Here is a 16452-nt window from a genome sequence, read left to right as displayed (position 1 = left end):
TTGGGTATCGGTCCACCCTTCCCAGAAACCTTTGCGAATCAAAGCTGAGACCGCGCAGAAGTGGAGGAAGCGCGAGGCCTTCTGGGTGTTATAGTTTAAAATAGTCAATCAGCAAGGAATGATTGAGAAAAATTCGGTAATACATTTTACCAACGATTTGGGCTGCCGTGATCTGAATTTTAGGAGATCTGAATCACGCGCAAGCCATCAGTTACTTCCATAGTTCAAAACGACGAGCGCTGAGATCCAGAAGAACTACAAATCCCATAAAGCGTTACACGTTGAGTACCTTTGGAGAGAACGCTCGGTCGCGGCATGCGCAGTGGCGCTAGTTCGGCAGCGGACAAAGATGGCGGGCCCGACGTTGACTGCGAGGTTGTACTCCCTGCTGTTCCGCAGGACCTCTACCTTTGCCCTCACCATAGCCGTGGGCGCCCTGTTCTTCGAGCGCGCCTTCGATCAAGGCGCGGACGCGATCTACGAACACATCAACGAAGGGGTGAGGGCCTGGGCCGTTTCTGACCTTGGGCCCCTCTGAGGGTTGACAGTGAGAGTGGAGGTGGGGCGGGATTCAGTCTACCTTACGAGGAGCGGGGGGATCCCTGGGTGTCTTCTGTCTGCAGAGTGCCGTCTGTCCTCTCCGCCCGGTGTGAATCTTAAAACGTTAAATGGAGTCAATAGATCCCGCTTTGCAGGGGTTTTAAATATTGCTGTCTCCCGCCCCATACACACACTTGTCCATTTGCAGAAGCGAAGACTAACCTAGTGAGAGCAAAGGACTTGTTAGGGCCACATCACCAGGGAGTTAGAGGCAAGTCAGGGCTGGACCCGGGACCCCCTATCTCGTCTGAAGGTTTCAAGGGCAGATTTGAGCGGGCGACGGTCGTGAAAAGAACAACTCTTTAGATACCGTGGCTGGCCTTTTCAGATAGCACTTTTCAGTTCCAAAGTCTTTCCATGCTATCAGCGGTGGTATTAATAATGCTTAAGAGTAGGGTGGGTATGAAATCAGAGCCCTGGATGGGAATACTGGGCCTTATCAATTAATAATTGTGGCATTAAGGTGGGCGAGTTTCTTAACCTGTCTGAGCTTCACTTTTATCTGTGGAATAGAAATGATAATAATAGTAACTATTTCAGAGAATTATTGTGAGGATTATATGAGATGCAGGCAAGGTGCCACAGTACCTGGTAGGTGGTACTCTCAAAAAATGGCATTTGTTACATTCCTCACGAGAAAGTGGAAGCATAAATAAGATAGAGAATAACAACACTTTTTAGACTCACTGTGTTCCAGGCACTGTGCTGGATGCCTTGCCTGCTTTCTGTCGTTAAATTGTGGCTCATACTGGGGAAGGTCTTGGACAAATAAGGCCTGTGCCACCACTCACTCTGTTTTTAACTTGAAGCTGTCTGGCCCTACAGCCCAGGCAGGCTCTGTACACTGATGTACTGCCTGTGGCCAGGGCAATTTTATGCCCTTATGAAAGTGCTGCTACTGTTCATCTTCAAGCAGTTCCTCTGGCCGTTTCCAGTGTGTGGGGAAGGCATCTCAGGATGTTGTCATAACCCACCCTTCTTTGGTGCTTTCAGGAATGAGCATACAGCTAGTTCCTGACCCAAGGATCATAGATCTGAGGAAATTTTAAAAATGGCTCAGGGCTTCCCTGGTGGTGCAGTGGTTGAGAGTCCGCCTGCCGATGCAGGGGACGCGGGTTCGTGCCCCAGTCCGGGAAGATCCCACATGCTGCGGAGCGGCTGCACCCGTGAGCCATGGCTGCTGAGCCTGCACGTCCGTAGCTTGTGCTCTGCAACGGGAGAGACCACAACAGTGAGAGACCCGCGTACCGCCAAAAAAAAAAAAAAAAAGGCTCACTGTGAAGTATTTGGGGACCGTGCACTTAGGACCTCTTGAGTAATACCTGGGAGTTGAAGAAATGAGAGATTTTTCAGCCTCTGTTCCTTAATAATTGTGTGCTCTGGGGGTAGGTCCTTCAATCTCTCTACCTCAGTTTCCTGTAAAGTGAGATCATGCCTTCCCACTTATTTCACACACTGATTGAGAGCATCAGAGCATTCTGTAAATGTTAGGAATGTACATCAAGCCTAGTACTGCTTCCAGTTTGCCCACTGCAAACTGTCAGGATGTGGTACATGTTTCTGTCAGGTTTGTTTTAGAGACCAGGGCAGTGGGAGGAGTTATGAAATGTGAGAGGCAAAACTAAGTTTGTGGTTCTTTTCTTTAAAATGCAGAAGCTATGGAAACACATCAAGCACAAGTATGAGAACAAGGTGTAGTTCTTCGGAGGCCCCAATCCAGGCCAGAAGGACCAGGTCCACCCACCAGCTGTTTGCCCAGAGTCAGGGCCTCAGCTTGAAGATGAAGCTCATGTCACTCTACACGGGCCACCTTTAGCTGTTGGCAGGAGATGACGTCACCTGACAGACTCTTTAACTTCTGCTATGTTTGAAGTATGTTTAGTCAGAGTCATCAACAAATAAATGTAAATTGTCCTTGAGACCTGCTTCTGCATCGGGTGCTTTTTAACTATCTGATCTTCACTTAACAGTTATTTGACACCACTTCAAAGTCCTCAGCAAACATCTGAAGGGCAGATTCCATTATTCTGGGTTTCCCATTAACTTCCAAAGAAGAATTCTAGTTTTCAAACCATGAGCTAGAGTTGGTGATGTTATCTTCAGCTTTGGCTTCTAAACCAATAACTCCATTCTTAAGTCAGGCAGAGGATAGCTAACTGGCTTGGCCCTAGGGAAGCTCTGTGGATCCAGCAGGGGAACAAACCATGGCCTGAGGGTTTAGTCTCCATTCTGCCTTTAACTTGCTGAGTATCTTTGGGTAAGCTGGTGTACCTCTCTGGGTCACCGCTCATCTTCTGATGGCTGTAAGGGACATTGGAAAACATGCAGCATGGCTGGGAGCAGCCATGGAGAGCACTGGGATGTGCTGAACAGGAGTAGAGCAGTTCTGTTTGGTAACTGGCCTGGGAAGATGAGTGATTCACCTGTCTGCCATATTTCACCTGGATCTTGGCATGATTGGGCCAGAGCTGGATCAACCACCAGCAACTAATGGGGAAGGGTCAGGTCGGGAAACACGGGTAGGAGAGAACCTAGGAATTGCCCAGTTTGCCCTACCTGAGGCATATCTTAATGAAGATGAAGTCAAGCCCTCGAAAAATCATGACCTGCCAAAGGTAGTACAGCTCTGGGGGCCAAATCAAGACCTGAACCAAAGTAGAGGTTCATTCTAAGACTGATTCTAAGAATGATTTCAGCATTAATAGAGGAACACTCTGGGGGTTGAAGATTGCCACTTAACTTTACACTGTTCCCAATGATTTGAGGGCAATGTGCTGGTGAAAAACAATAAAGCAGGGAGCATTCTTGAAGAGTTATTCTACATTATTCTTGAGCACCTGATGACGAGCTCAGGGCAGCAGAGTTAGAATGAGCTTAGTTGATCACTTGTCTCGGGGCACATTCAGCACAAGCAGCAAGTGTATTCCTAAGCCATTCTACATTAAGATGCCCCTTTATTGGACTTCCCTGGTGGTCCATTGGTTAAGGCTCTGTGTTCCCACTGCAGGGGGTGCAGGTTTGATCCCTGATGGGGGAAGATCCTGCATGCAGTGTGGCCCAGCCAAAAAAAAAAAAAAAAAAGCCCCGTTATTTGTCATCAGCATTTCTGGGCTGTTGAGGTTGTGTGTGTGTGTGTGTATTTCCTTTCAATCAGAGCCAAGCATTAAAATAATAAGCCCTGTTTTACTTATTTTAGGGAATTGAATATTTTCCACCCAGAACCTCAGAATGTGACCTTATTTGGAACTAGGGTCTTTGCAGATGTAATTAGTTAAATTAAGATTAGGTCGTAATAGGTTGGGGTGGGCCCTAAATCCAATGACTAGTGTCCTTTTAAGAAGGCCATGTGAAGACAGCAACAGAGATTGGAGTTGAGCTTTCACAGGCCAAGGAATGCCAGAGATTGCCAGCAACCACCAGAAGCAAGGAAAGGGACAAGGAAGGATACTTTCCTAAAAACCAGAGGGGGAATTCCCTGGCGGTCCAGTGGTTATGACTCCACGCTTCCACTGCAGGGGGCATGGATTCAATCCCTGGGTGGGGGAACTAAGATCCCGTGTGCTGCATGGTGCGGCCAAAAGAAATGATATGGAAAATTGAAACAGATGCACTACTGGAAAGTGTGTTAAGTGGTACCATTTCCTGGAGGATATTTTGTACATATGTATTAAGATCCTTAATATACATACCCTTGATCCAATAAATTCCACTTATAGCAACTTTTCCTAAAAACAAAAAAAAAAAAAAAAAAAATGAAGGCCCACAAGAGATGTTCATCATGTTGTTTATAATGGGCAGGGGGGGGATGAAATATCCAAAATAGGAATTACTATTGAGGTGAAATATGCAGTCATTTAAAACCAAGTTTTAACTGGGAGACAATATCTAACAAACATGGCATATCCAACCTCACTAATATGATGCAGTCTTCCAAATCCATAAGACTAAGTAGAAGCTGGGGTGAATGACAGGAATAGGCAATTAAGGAATACAAATGGCCACAAACATGAAAAGATGCCCAGTTTCACTAATAAATAAACAAAATGAAATACCATTTTTTGCACATCAGATGAACAAAGATGGAAAAGATTAGCAGCACCAGTATTTTAGTGAAGAAGCAGGTACTGCCCACAGGTATTGGGACAGTGATTTTAGAGGGTACTTTGTAGATATCTATTTTATTTAAATGTTTGTTCCTTTTGACCTTGATCTTCCACATACAGAAAAATATCTCCAGAATCCCATGTGCACATAAACCCACACAAAAAGTCATTGGAGCATTGTTTGGAATTTAAAAAGAAGAAAAACGCCCTTCAATAGGGGAGTGGTTAAATACAAGGTAGATTCATACCACAGAAATCTATGCAGACAATAAAAAAAAGACTGAGCCGTATGCTAACACATATATATGGACTCTAAGGAAAAAAAATGTCATGAAGAGATTAGTGGTAGGACGGGAATAAAACAGACTTACTAGAGCATGAACTTGAGGATATGGGGAGGGGGAAGGGTAAGCTGTGACGAAGTGAGAGAGTGGCAGGGACATACATACACTATCAAATGTAAATTAGATAGCTAGTGGGAAGCTGCCGCACAGCACAGGGAGATCACCTCTGTGCTTTGTGACCACCTAGAGGGGTGGGATAGGGAGGGTGAGAGAAAGGGTGATGCAAGAAGGAAGAGATATGGGAACATACGTATATGTATAACTGATTCACTTTGTTGTAAAGGAAAAACTAACATACTATTGTAAAACAGTTATACTCCAATAAAGATGTTTAAAAAAAAAAAAAGACTGAGGTGACTCAGCGTGTAGTTGAAAAGAAAAAATGAAAACGAAATCAAGCTGCAAAACGGTATGTTTAGTTGTTCAGTTTGATCTCACTTATGTAGACATACGCACATTGATAAGGGTACACACAGAGTACTGCAGAACGTGCACTAAATTTTCCTGGGAAAACACACCTGAGGGCTAGGATTTCAAACAACCTTCATTTTGTGCAACAGTGATTGACTTTTTCTTGCAACAAGCAGATATTGACGTTCTAATAAAAATATTTTATAGCAAAGAAAGCAATTCAGTAAACAATGTTTAAGGCAAATGCTCAGATAAAACAGTCAAAATATAAAGCTAAGTGAAAAAAAGGTCACAAATTCCTATAAAGCACGATACATTTTTTAAATTAATTTTTTATTTTTGGCTGCGTTGGGTCTTCGTTGCTGTGCGTGGGCTTTCTCTAGTTGTGACGAGCGGGGGCTACACTTTGTTGCAGTGCGCGGACTTCTCATTGTCGTGGCTTCTCTTGTTACAGAGCACGGGCTCTAGGTGCGCGGGCTTCAGTAATTGTGGCTTGCAGGCTCCAGAGCGCAGGCTCAGTAGTTGTAGCACATGTGCTTAGTTGCTCCGCAGCATGTGGAATCTTCCCGGACCAGGGCTTGAACCCATGTCCCCTGCATTGGCAGGCGGATTCTTAACTACTATGCCACCAGGGAAGCCCAAGCATGATACATTTTTTTTTTTTTTTTTTTTTTTTGGTGGTACGCGGGCCTCTCACTGTTGTGGCCTCTCCCGTTGCAGAGCGCAGGCTCCGGACGCGCAGGCTCAGCGGCCATGGCTCACGGGCCTAGCCACGCCGCGGCATGTGGGATCTTCCCGGACTGGGGCACGAACCCGCGTCCCCTGCATCGGCAGGCGGACTCTCAACCACTGCACCACCAGGTAAGCCCATGATACATTTTTTTTTTTTTTTTTTTTTTTTGCGGTACGCGGGCCTCTCACTGTTGTGGCCTCTCCCGCCGCGGAGCACAGGCTCCGGACGCGCAGGCTCAGCGGCCATGGCTCACGGGCCTAGCCGCGCCGCGGCATGTGGGATCTTCCCGGACTGGGGCACGAACCCGTGTCCCCTGCATCGGCAGGCAGACTCTCAACCACTGCACCACCAGGTAAGCCCATGATACATTTTTTTAAGACTCAGCGCTTTCACTGCCGTGGCCCTGGGTTCAGTCCCTGGTCGGGGAACTAAGATCCCTCAAGCAGTGAGGTGTGGCCAAAAAAAAAAAAAAAAGGGAAATGCTCACACCAAATTGTTAACCGTGGTGAACTGGCTGAACTATTTTCTTTTCCATTGTATTTCCCCATGATTTCTAAGTTTTCTGCATCAAGCATGTACTCTCTTCATATTGTGGGAGTATAAGTAAAAGGGGGAGAGAGCTTGATCACAGAGAGACGAAAAATGTGAGCCCCCAGCCCTGGCTCCAGGCCTGGAACTGGGCTGCTGGGTGGCCCAGGGCTACTCTTCCTGAGGTCCCAGTGGGCACTTGTCCTTGATTGGCACTGCCAAATGGGAGCTGGACCTACCCAGGGCTGGGTGGGTCTGCCCGCAGGTGGGGGAAGTGAGGATTAGCACCCTCCTCAGACTGACACAGAGAAGCTGTTTATTGCTGGAAAAAAAATTCACTTCTGTCCCAAGCTTAGCCGGAGTCATGTTCTGGAGATGAGAGCTGTCTTTACAGTTAGAAAGCCCCAAGGACTCTGCACCTGATCCCCTTGCACAGGTGTCAGGAAAAGCTAATTGCTTAGGTGCCTCATAAAGCAAGTTCCAGAAGGTCTCTGAAATTGTCTTCAGAAGTTCGCATCTGGTGTAGCTTTGAGCAAGTAGGACTGCTCTCTGGGCAAAGAGTTTTATGCTGATGTCCTATTCCTCTAGCTTATCTCTTGCATTCAGAAACATCTCTCCAAACTGGTAGAAACCATTCATTCATTCATTCAACCAATACATCTCTGTTGAGTGCCTATTCTTCCTGGCACTGTCCTAGACCTTGGGCAAATAGTGGAGAACCAGAAAGACCCCTACCCTCTTGGAGCTTAAGCATTCTAGTAGGTGAGACAGACAGTAAACAAGAAAGTAAATAAGAATTATAGCTCACGTTAAGGGCTATGAAGAAAATAAAACTGGGTAACATATAGGGAGTGACTCAGGTTTGAAGAGCAACATTAAATGGTCAAGGAAGTCTTCTCTATGGAGATGACATTTGAGCTGCGATTTGAATAGAAATCTCAGTCAGGTAAAGACCCAGAGTAAGAGCATTACAGTAAATGAGAACAGCAAGTGCAAAGGCCCTGAGGTAGATGTGAGTTTGGTTTAGTCACTGTGCTGAAGGAAGAGAGGGAATGATAGGGTCAGATGCTGTGTGGTCTTGTAGGCCACACTAAAAGAGTTTGGATTTCATTCTTTTTTGTTTTTTTAATAAATTTATTTATTTGTTTATTTTTGGCTGCATTGGGTCTTTGTTGGTGCACGCAGGCTTTCTCTAGGTGCGACAAGCGGGGACTACTCTTTGTTGCGGTGCACGGGCTTCTCATTGCCATGGCTCCTCTTGTTGTGCAGCACGGGCTCTAGGCGTGCGGGCTTCAGTGGTTGTGGCTCGCGGGCTCTAGAGCGCAGGCTCAGTAGTTGTGGAACATGGGCTTAGTTGCTCCATGGCATGTGGGATCTTCCCGGACCAGGGCTTGAACCCATGTCCCCTGCATTGGCAGGCAGATTCTTAACCACTGCACCACCAGGGAAGTCCTGGATTTCATTCTAAGAAGAAAGGGAAGCCCCTGGGGTGGGGATGGGGTTCTGATGAATGATTTACATTTATCAACCATTTACTATGAGCCAGGCATTGTACTCAGTGCTCAGCAGTTCACATGCCATTTAATTTGAATAATAACAACAATCCAAAAGGTCATATTATTGATATTATTCCTATTGAATAGCTCTAGTGAAGTGTAAAGAGCACTAATTTTAGAATGGACAGTCCTGCGTTAGAATTCAAGCCCCACCACTCACTGGCTGTATAAACTCAGCCAAGTTACTTACCCTCTCTGAGTTGGTTTCCTCATCTGTAAAATACTCACCGTGATATTCACAATGACAGCTGTGATTCTTATTATTTCTGGAGATGTTGTCATCTTGGAGGGGTGTCAAGGGGAGTAAAGATTACTGTACAGTAAATCCTCACCCAGCTGTCTGCTTAATTAACCCAGCTAGGGGCTACCCTGGAAACTTCTGGCACTTCAGGGCAGCCTGCCAAGGCTCAAAACTTTTCAGCTCTGTATGGAGTCCAATTTGTCCCCACAGCTCAAAGAAAGAAGGAAGGCCCAGCCCTCAGAACATTCTAGGCTAGTCCACGGTAAACACAAGAATGCCACCTATCACAGGCTGGGTTCCCTGGGAAGCAGACTCTGGGCTGGAAGTTAGGGTGCAGGAGGTTTATTAAGGAGTGCCCTTGGGGTTAATATCCTTCAGAGTGACGAAGGAAGGATAGGAAATAGGGCCACCAGAGGGAGAAGCCAGATGTAAATGCTGTCTTAAAGGAGGCCTCGGGCCGTGTATACATGCGTCCACTCCTTGGGGCTCTGCAAGATCCAATTTGCAAAATAAATATAACTAGACATGCTTTTGCCTGTTAAAGGATGCAGACGAGAACTGGAAAAATGTTCACAATGTCTTATTAACTGAAAAAATGGTGAGAACAGCATGTGTCGAATGATCTCATTTTTGTAGAAAACCAATGTTTATATTCCTTTTTCTAAAATAAAGCTAGAAGGATGAGAACTAAAATCCTAACAGCGATTATTTCTGCTGGTTTTTCTTTCTTTGCTTATTTGTGTGACCCACACCAAGCATGTTACTGCTTTTGTAGGAGGGTAGAGGGGGGCCAATGTAAGTTACTAAAAAGAAATAGATTCCATCCCGTAACGCAGCCAGCCCTTCCAACAACAAGGAACAAGGACTGTCCTGCAGATGAGCTTGAAGTCTTCTGAGGAAGGGACAGAAATCAATGAATTTAAAATGTCTGAGCACATAGAGAATGGACTTGAGGACATGGGGAGGAGGAAGGGTAAGCTGGGACAAAGTGAGAGAGTAGCATTGACATCTATACGCTACCAAATGTAAAATAGCTAGTGGGAAGCAGCTGTATTGCACAGGGAGGGGAGATCAGGTCTGTGCTTTGTGACCACCTAGAGGGGTGGGATAGGGAGGGTGGGAGGGAGACGCAAGAGTGAGGGGATGTGGGGATATATGTATACATATAGCTGATTCACTTTGTTATACAGCAGAAACTAACACAACATTGTAAAGTGATTATACTCCATTAAAGATGTTAAAAAAATTAAATAAATAAATAAAATGTCTGAGCAATGTGCAAAGTTGGAGAGAATACAAATTCCCCAGGCAAGAAAGGATGAACACTCTGTACCAGGGGCGGGCATTGGCCCACTCGGAAGATCACACACACACACACACACACACACACACACACACACACACACACACACGCAAAGCTGCCTTTTCCAAGCATTCACCCAGGACCAGGCCTGGGCCCCATGCCATTAACACGCCCTGTATCACTGGATCCTCAGTCCGAGGTGGACACTGCTCTCCACCCCATTTTACAAGTGGAAAATGAGGCTCAGAGAGGTTAAGTGTCTTGCCTAGGGTAACACAGCTAGTGAGAGTGGAGCAGAGGTTCAAAAACAGGGCAGTTGGCTCCAGAGCTCATATCCACTACTCCACACCGTATAAAAATCATTTTTCCCTTTTCACTGAGGCCTTGGCCTGATATGCTTGGATTTATGCACAGACTGAAAGCCAAGGGCAGGCTCCAGCCGGCATCAAGGACAAGGCAATGATGGAATGTAGAGAGCATTGGCTGGGAGCTCTTCCATAGACAGTCTGTGAGTATAAGGGTGCTGACTGCCTTCCTGCTGCTCCTGGCTTATCCTGCCTTCAGGACTCCTACATGGAAACTTCCTCGACTGCTCTGGACCCTTCCTCTCCACTGAGCCCTCAGAAGGCTGCCAGGTCAACTCCCCTGCTCAAACGCCTTTAATAGCTCCCCACTACCTATAAGATCAAGTTCAAATTCCTCAGCCTGACATTTAAGATCCAGGCTACCTCAAACCTCACTTAATACACCTTCCAAATAGGACCCTTTGCTGTCTCATCTTGTGCTTAAACATGGATTATGGGGATTCCCTGGCGGTCTAGTCCTAACCAGGACTTTGCACTTTAACTGCCGAGGGCAGGGGTTCAATCCCTGGTCGGGGAACCAAGATCCCACGAGCTGCGCGGTATCACCACCACCACCAACAACAAAAACACATGGATTGGGGCTTCCCTGGTGGTGCAGTGGTTGAGAGTCCGCCTGCCGATGCAGGGGACACAGGTTTGTGCCCCGGTCCGGGAAGATCCCACATGCTGCGGAGCAGCTGGGCCTGTGAGCCATGGCTGCTGAGCCTGCCGTCTGGAGCCTGTGCCCTGCAACAGGAGAGGCCACAACAGTGAGAGGCCCGCGTAGCACACACACACACACACAAAAGGACTATGGAAGCAGAACATGCCCGAGTTTGAACTCCGGCTCTGTGCCTCTACAGCCAGGTGACTTTGGGTGGGTTGCTTCTCCTCTGTGAGCCTCAGTTTCCTCATGTGGAAAATGGGATAACGATAATGAGACCTCACAGGGTGCTTGGGAAGACATGCGAGGTAAGGCTTGTGCTGTGCTTAGCACAGGCCTGTCAGGGGTAGTTTTGTTACATTGCTTCAGCGAGCAAGTTAACGGCGGGTGGGGGTGGGGGTGGGGGTGGGGGTGGGGTGCTCCCTGCACAGTCTCCAGGGACCAGTGCCTAATTAGCATATTCAGTCCACAAAATGATGGCTGAGAACTTTGGGGATGACTGTGCAGCTGAATCATCCAAGTGACCCTTCCCCGACACCGCCGTTGTCCCAGCTGCTTTAAAACCATGTTCCCTACCTCCTTTTCATCCCTCTGAGGACGGATCGCTTTCTTATGTTCCCCTCTGTGTCCCTTGACAATCTTGTTTTCGGTGTCTCTAACACTGTTGTAAACCCAGCGGCCTCGCGTCTTCCTCAGGCGGACCTTATCTCCTCCCCACACCTTTCACTGTGTAATAGAGTCCTCTGCTTCCGTCCATCTTTCTTCCTTCCAGATGTTGAAGCAGACTTCTGTCTCCCTCCTGTATAGGCTTCCAACAGAGAAGCCACTTCCTGCCCTGGGGCTGAAATTCCACGAGATGCCTTGTCTCCTTGGTTCACTAAACTTTCCTTATGAAACCCCTCCTTCTAACTGCACCCTCCAATGACTATCCTTTCCTTCCACTGGCAGACAGGGGAGGCTGTGGCAGAGTGGGGATTCGGAAAATAGGTCCTGCCCGGCTTTCTACTCTCCTCTCCTTTCCCCTCCCCGTCTGTCAATGGAATGACTCTATTAGAGGGGTTGTGTCAACAGAAGTATGGTGTTTAGAACGAAGGACGTGATAGGTCCTCTTTTTCATGCTAAGCCAACCGCATGTAGAGTATTGTGGCTTCCGGTTTAAGTGCCAAGCAATAGAGAGGTAGGAAAACCAAGAGGCCGAAAATAGGGACTTTGGAGGCTGGCAAACCGGGGTTTGAATCCTGACTTAGCCATGACTAACCTGCTAAATGAGGCTTATAATCACACCTATCACTGGCTTTGTTTCAAGGATTCAGTGAGGTAGTTTACAGTGCACTGGGCACCTCCTTTGGGCTCCCAGGGCACCCAGCACACACTTACCAGGCTGACTTGTGCCTGTCCTCTTCTGTCTCTGGCTCCTGTGTGTCTAGATCATCCTGAGCCCAGAGGCCTCTGGGAAGACTGCCCTGGAGGAGTCAGGGCAGCTGTGCTGAGGGGGTGAGACGTGGGGTGCCCAGAAAGCTGGCTGGAGCATTGGTGGGAGGCACCCGCCACCCCTCACCTGGGTCCCTGTGAGCAGGGCCCTGCGAGTTCACTGGCCACCTCACAGCAGGCCACGACTGTACACGCCTTATCCCAGCCATCCTGCCAGCATCTCCAATTTACAGACAAGACAACTGTGGCGCGGAGAGGTGAGGCCACGTTGCTCAGAGTCACACAGACAGGCAGTGGCTGAGGCCAGCTGGCTTCTGACCCCAGAGCCTGGCCCCTGCTCTGAATGGCAAAAGCGAAATAGGCTACTGGCCATTCAGAAGCCCCAGATCCCCAAGGAAAAGTTCTGGCCTGGCCATTGCATGTTACTCTGAGTTACGACTCTCGGGGCGGAACCAATGCCTTTCTGTGCGGACCCCTCCTGAGTGGGGGAGCCTGGTTTTCCAGGTGTAACAAGCCACATGCATCCCCTTTAGCAGGTCACCGAGCTGGTCCTCACCTGTTGCTCCTCTCCTGTGAGAGAGGCTGACTGGACCTGGAGGCGGGGCTCTGCCCATCGTCATGTGGACCTGGTGAGCCTGTCACAGGAACAGACAGCAGCCTCACCTGCCACTAATCAAACTCCCATCCGAAGGGGTCTCAGTTCGACTGTTCCCGAGGCTCCCTAGAGGCAGGGGCCTGTGGGGAAGGCTGTTTCATGACAGAACTTGCCCACGGAGGTAAAAGCCATGCCCGATTCTGTCCTCCTGGTGGGAGCTGTCAGCAAAAATACAGATAGAGGCAGCTCTAAAACTGTTTGTGGCCCTGGGACCCCAGAATCCCACGTTTATAAATGTGCCCCCCCTGGAAATAACAGGTGATTTGTGCAAAGAGGTTTGCAGCAGGGTGATTAAAAGAGAGCAGAGTAATGCAGGGCTGGACAAATGCAGAGTGGAGAGGGCTGCCCACCAGTTTTCTTCTTTCCCGACTGAACAAGTTCACTGTTCTCAGAGTGTCCCCCACTTGTGACCTCATCTGACCCTCACAGTTACGGGTCCCCACAAGGCAAGAGGGCTTAGAGAATGATCAACCCTGTTTCGCACAAGAAGAAATCAAGGCCCAGAGAGTCCGAGTGACTGACATAAGGTCACACAGCTTATTGAAGTCTAGAACCTGGGCCTCAGCCTCCTGACCCTCCATCCAGGGCTTTTTTTCACCACCTCTGGCCACCTTTATGAGCGAATTAAAAATAAAAAGGATGGACACGTGAGGCCTGGGAACGTGCATGTGAAAGAACGCTAAGTAGATCAGACCATGAGATGGGAGACAGGGTGGGTGCCTACGTGTAATCTCTGTAAATGAAATTCCTAAGTGTACAGGAATGATTGGTGCTCATCCCACTGGAGGCTCTTTTTCTGCCAGGCTCTTCTATGAAAACCACTTTAAGGAGGAGAAAACCATAATTATCCCCTTGGGATGGCAGAGCACTTAAGGGACATGTCAGATTGCTGAGGGTAGGCTCATGCAGCCAGAAAAAGCATATTCAATGTCATAATTTCATATGTGGAGAACTAGAATTAAGGACCCATTGTTTTTGTAATTCAGACCAAAGCAAGGGAAGCTCCACACCACCTCCAGGGCTGGGAGAGACCCCCAGCAGCCCAGTGAATTCTTAAGCAGGGCAAACTTCACCATCCATGGGGGAGGTGGAATCCGAAATCCCAGGGCCTGAGATTGAGGCAGGTTAGGGGTCTTAAATAGGTTGAAAAACTCTGGACTAAACGCCCTTTAAGGCTCTCCAGTTCTGCCAGTCTGTGTAAAAGTCTCTTGATGATTATCGATTGTTGGAAGAGAATTTCTAGTATGATGTGAAGTTGGAATTTAATGCTCATTTTACAGTCCCCCCACCCGTCATCATACACACACATAGGGCTGGAGATGGTAACCTTTAGACTGAATTTTTCATCTCCGTTCAGCCTGCAGAATTGCAATAGCTTCCGACTGAGGTCAAGGCCCCTCCCTGCTGCCCCGGCACAGAGATCTAGGTAAGAGCTGATGCCAGGCTGCCCCTCACTCCACTGGGCTGATCTGAGAGCTCCACGGGGGTTCTGGCTCCACCTTTACCCTCCCTGGGGACTAGCGTCCCCAAGGTGGGTCCCCTAGGCACCTCCCCCACTCCTTCTAAAGATCCCATAAAATGCTCTGGATGCCAACACTCCCTCCTCACCTCTGAGCCCCCTCTTCCTTCTCTTTGATGTCAAGTTCCTTCTTAGGTGGGCCCACTCTCCTGCCTCCTCTTCCTCATTTCCCATTCTTCCCACTGGCTATCTCCCCACGACTTCCTGGCAAAGCTGGGCAGTGAGCCCCATTGTCTTAGCCTGCTTGACCTCTAGACTGCAGCCTAACACTGCATTCCCTCTCCTCTGCCCCCGCTTCCACATTCACCCTGGATCCCTTGACTTTCCAACCTCCTGGCCCCCTCCCAGCTCTCAGTGCTCCCCAGCCTCTGCTAGCCCCATCTTAGCCTCCAGCCTTAGAGAGACTGGACACAAAAATGAAGAATCATTCAGTGGGCTTAATGGCAGACTGGACACACAGAGGAAAGGATACATGAATTTGGAAATAGAAAGTTTAAAAATGGAACTCAGAGTATCTGAGATCTGGGGGACAATATCAAACAGTCCAACATACATGTAATCAGAGTCCCATCAGCTTGGTCTGCTGAAATGGCATTTCCCATCCTCTTGTTCTGCAGCTGCTACTTGTATTTTTCTTTCTTTGTAAGAACAGTAGTAAAGAGGATGCGGGTGTGGGGGAAATGAATGGTAGGTGGCTTCGGGGTTAAGAGTCAGCTTTAGGAGACAATCCTGGGGCCAAATCCTCCCTCAGTCACTTGCTAAATGTGTGACCTTGGACAGGCCACCTACCTTCTCTGTACCTCGGTCTTCTCATCTGTACCTACTGTGTGAGGATTAAATAAGATAATGCAAGGAATGAGCCAGGCAGAAACTCTGGCCACAGTAAGTGCTTTTTATTCTAATTACAAATAATTGTGGTCTCACCACCATCGTCATCCATGCTCTTATCATCATTTTCAGTTATGCGCATTCCCTTCCAGACTTGGAAAAATGCAAAAAAACTTTTTTTCTAACATTTTCACAATCATGGTGCATTACCATGTATTCTGCTTTCACATTTATTCTTAAATTTTTTTAAAATTATTGAATATTTAATTTCTCATGTTGCTACCAAGTATTCATTGACATCATGTTAAAGGGCTACACAACACCCCCCTGCATTTTTGGTGGGTTTTTTATTTTTGTTTGTTTGTTTCTCTCTCTGTATTATTTAACCCAAGCTTCTGGTGTGGCTGGGACAGGCAGGTTCTTGCCAAGTATTTACTCTTCCAAACTGCACCTAGCCATCTCAGAGGGCCACTCAGAAAGGATCTGTATCCATAGGCTCTGGGCATGTTACCTGCTCCCCCTGGGCTGCCAGGGCCCCTTTGAATGGCTCTGCCCACCCACCTCACAGAGGCACAGATGCACTGTTCAAACTGACACGTCCACTGTCACTGCCAGTCATGGACTGGAGACAAAGACACTCAAGTCTTAAGTCCTCTTGGAGGCACAAGGTCTTAGAAGCTTCCTGGGAAATGCCTGTGATAGTCATGTTCTCTGCCAGGGTACAGAGAAGGCACTTAGAAAATTCCTGCTTAGGAGCAGTCATGGGGGTGGTAGGGCCCAGTGAGTGAGTGGGAAGGGTTCAGAGCCTCCACCCCACTTCACTTATAATGCTGCCCGTCTTAAACCCTGGGGCCTCCTCGGTGGATCTAATTGGCACCAAGTGGAAACCATTCATCTGGTCCAATGTACCACTTTATATGTAGGAAAACCGAGGCCCCAAGAGGTGAAGGGGTACGTCTGCTAGCACTATTCTGGATGACCCCTGAGCTGTTTCCAAAGCAAGCCCGAAAGTATGCCCTCATGATCTGAAATGGAAAAATCACCTTGAGGTGATTCTTCAGGGGAGACTAAGTTGGACCTGGCACTACATTCTGGAAAATTTCAAAAATCCCCCATCTTCTCAAATCCTTTAAACCAGGGTGCTAATGTGAAGCCTGAACTCCAGGTGGTCAGGAGGTACAGATGACAAGTG

General features: G+C 47.9%; 1 protein-coding gene across 1 annotated transcript; it reads left to right on the top strand.

Annotated features, from left to right (window-relative positions):
* The first annotated feature begins 304 nt into the window (after positions 1 to 304).
* UQCR10 (ubiquinol-cytochrome c reductase, complex III subunit X) lies at positions 305 to 2519 on the top strand. The gene is made up of 2 exons (XM_059040918.2): positions 305 to 499; positions 2254 to 2519. The coding sequence occupies exons 1-2, from the start codon at positions 350 to 352 to the stop codon at positions 2296 to 2298; spliced, it is 195 nt and encodes a 64-aa protein (XP_058896901.1). The 5' UTR covers positions 305 to 349; the 3' UTR covers positions 2299 to 2519.
* The last annotated feature ends 13933 nt before the right edge of the window (positions 2520 to 16452 follow it).

This window comes from Kogia breviceps, chromosome 15, assembly GCF_026419965.1.
Source record: "Kogia breviceps isolate mKogBre1 chromosome 15, mKogBre1 haplotype 1, whole genome shotgun sequence".
In the NCBI taxonomy this organism is placed as follows: Eukaryota; Metazoa; Chordata; class Mammalia; order Artiodactyla; family Physeteridae; genus Kogia; species Kogia breviceps.
Note: the sequence above shows the minus strand (reverse complement) of the source record. Positions and strands in the feature narration are given on the sequence as shown.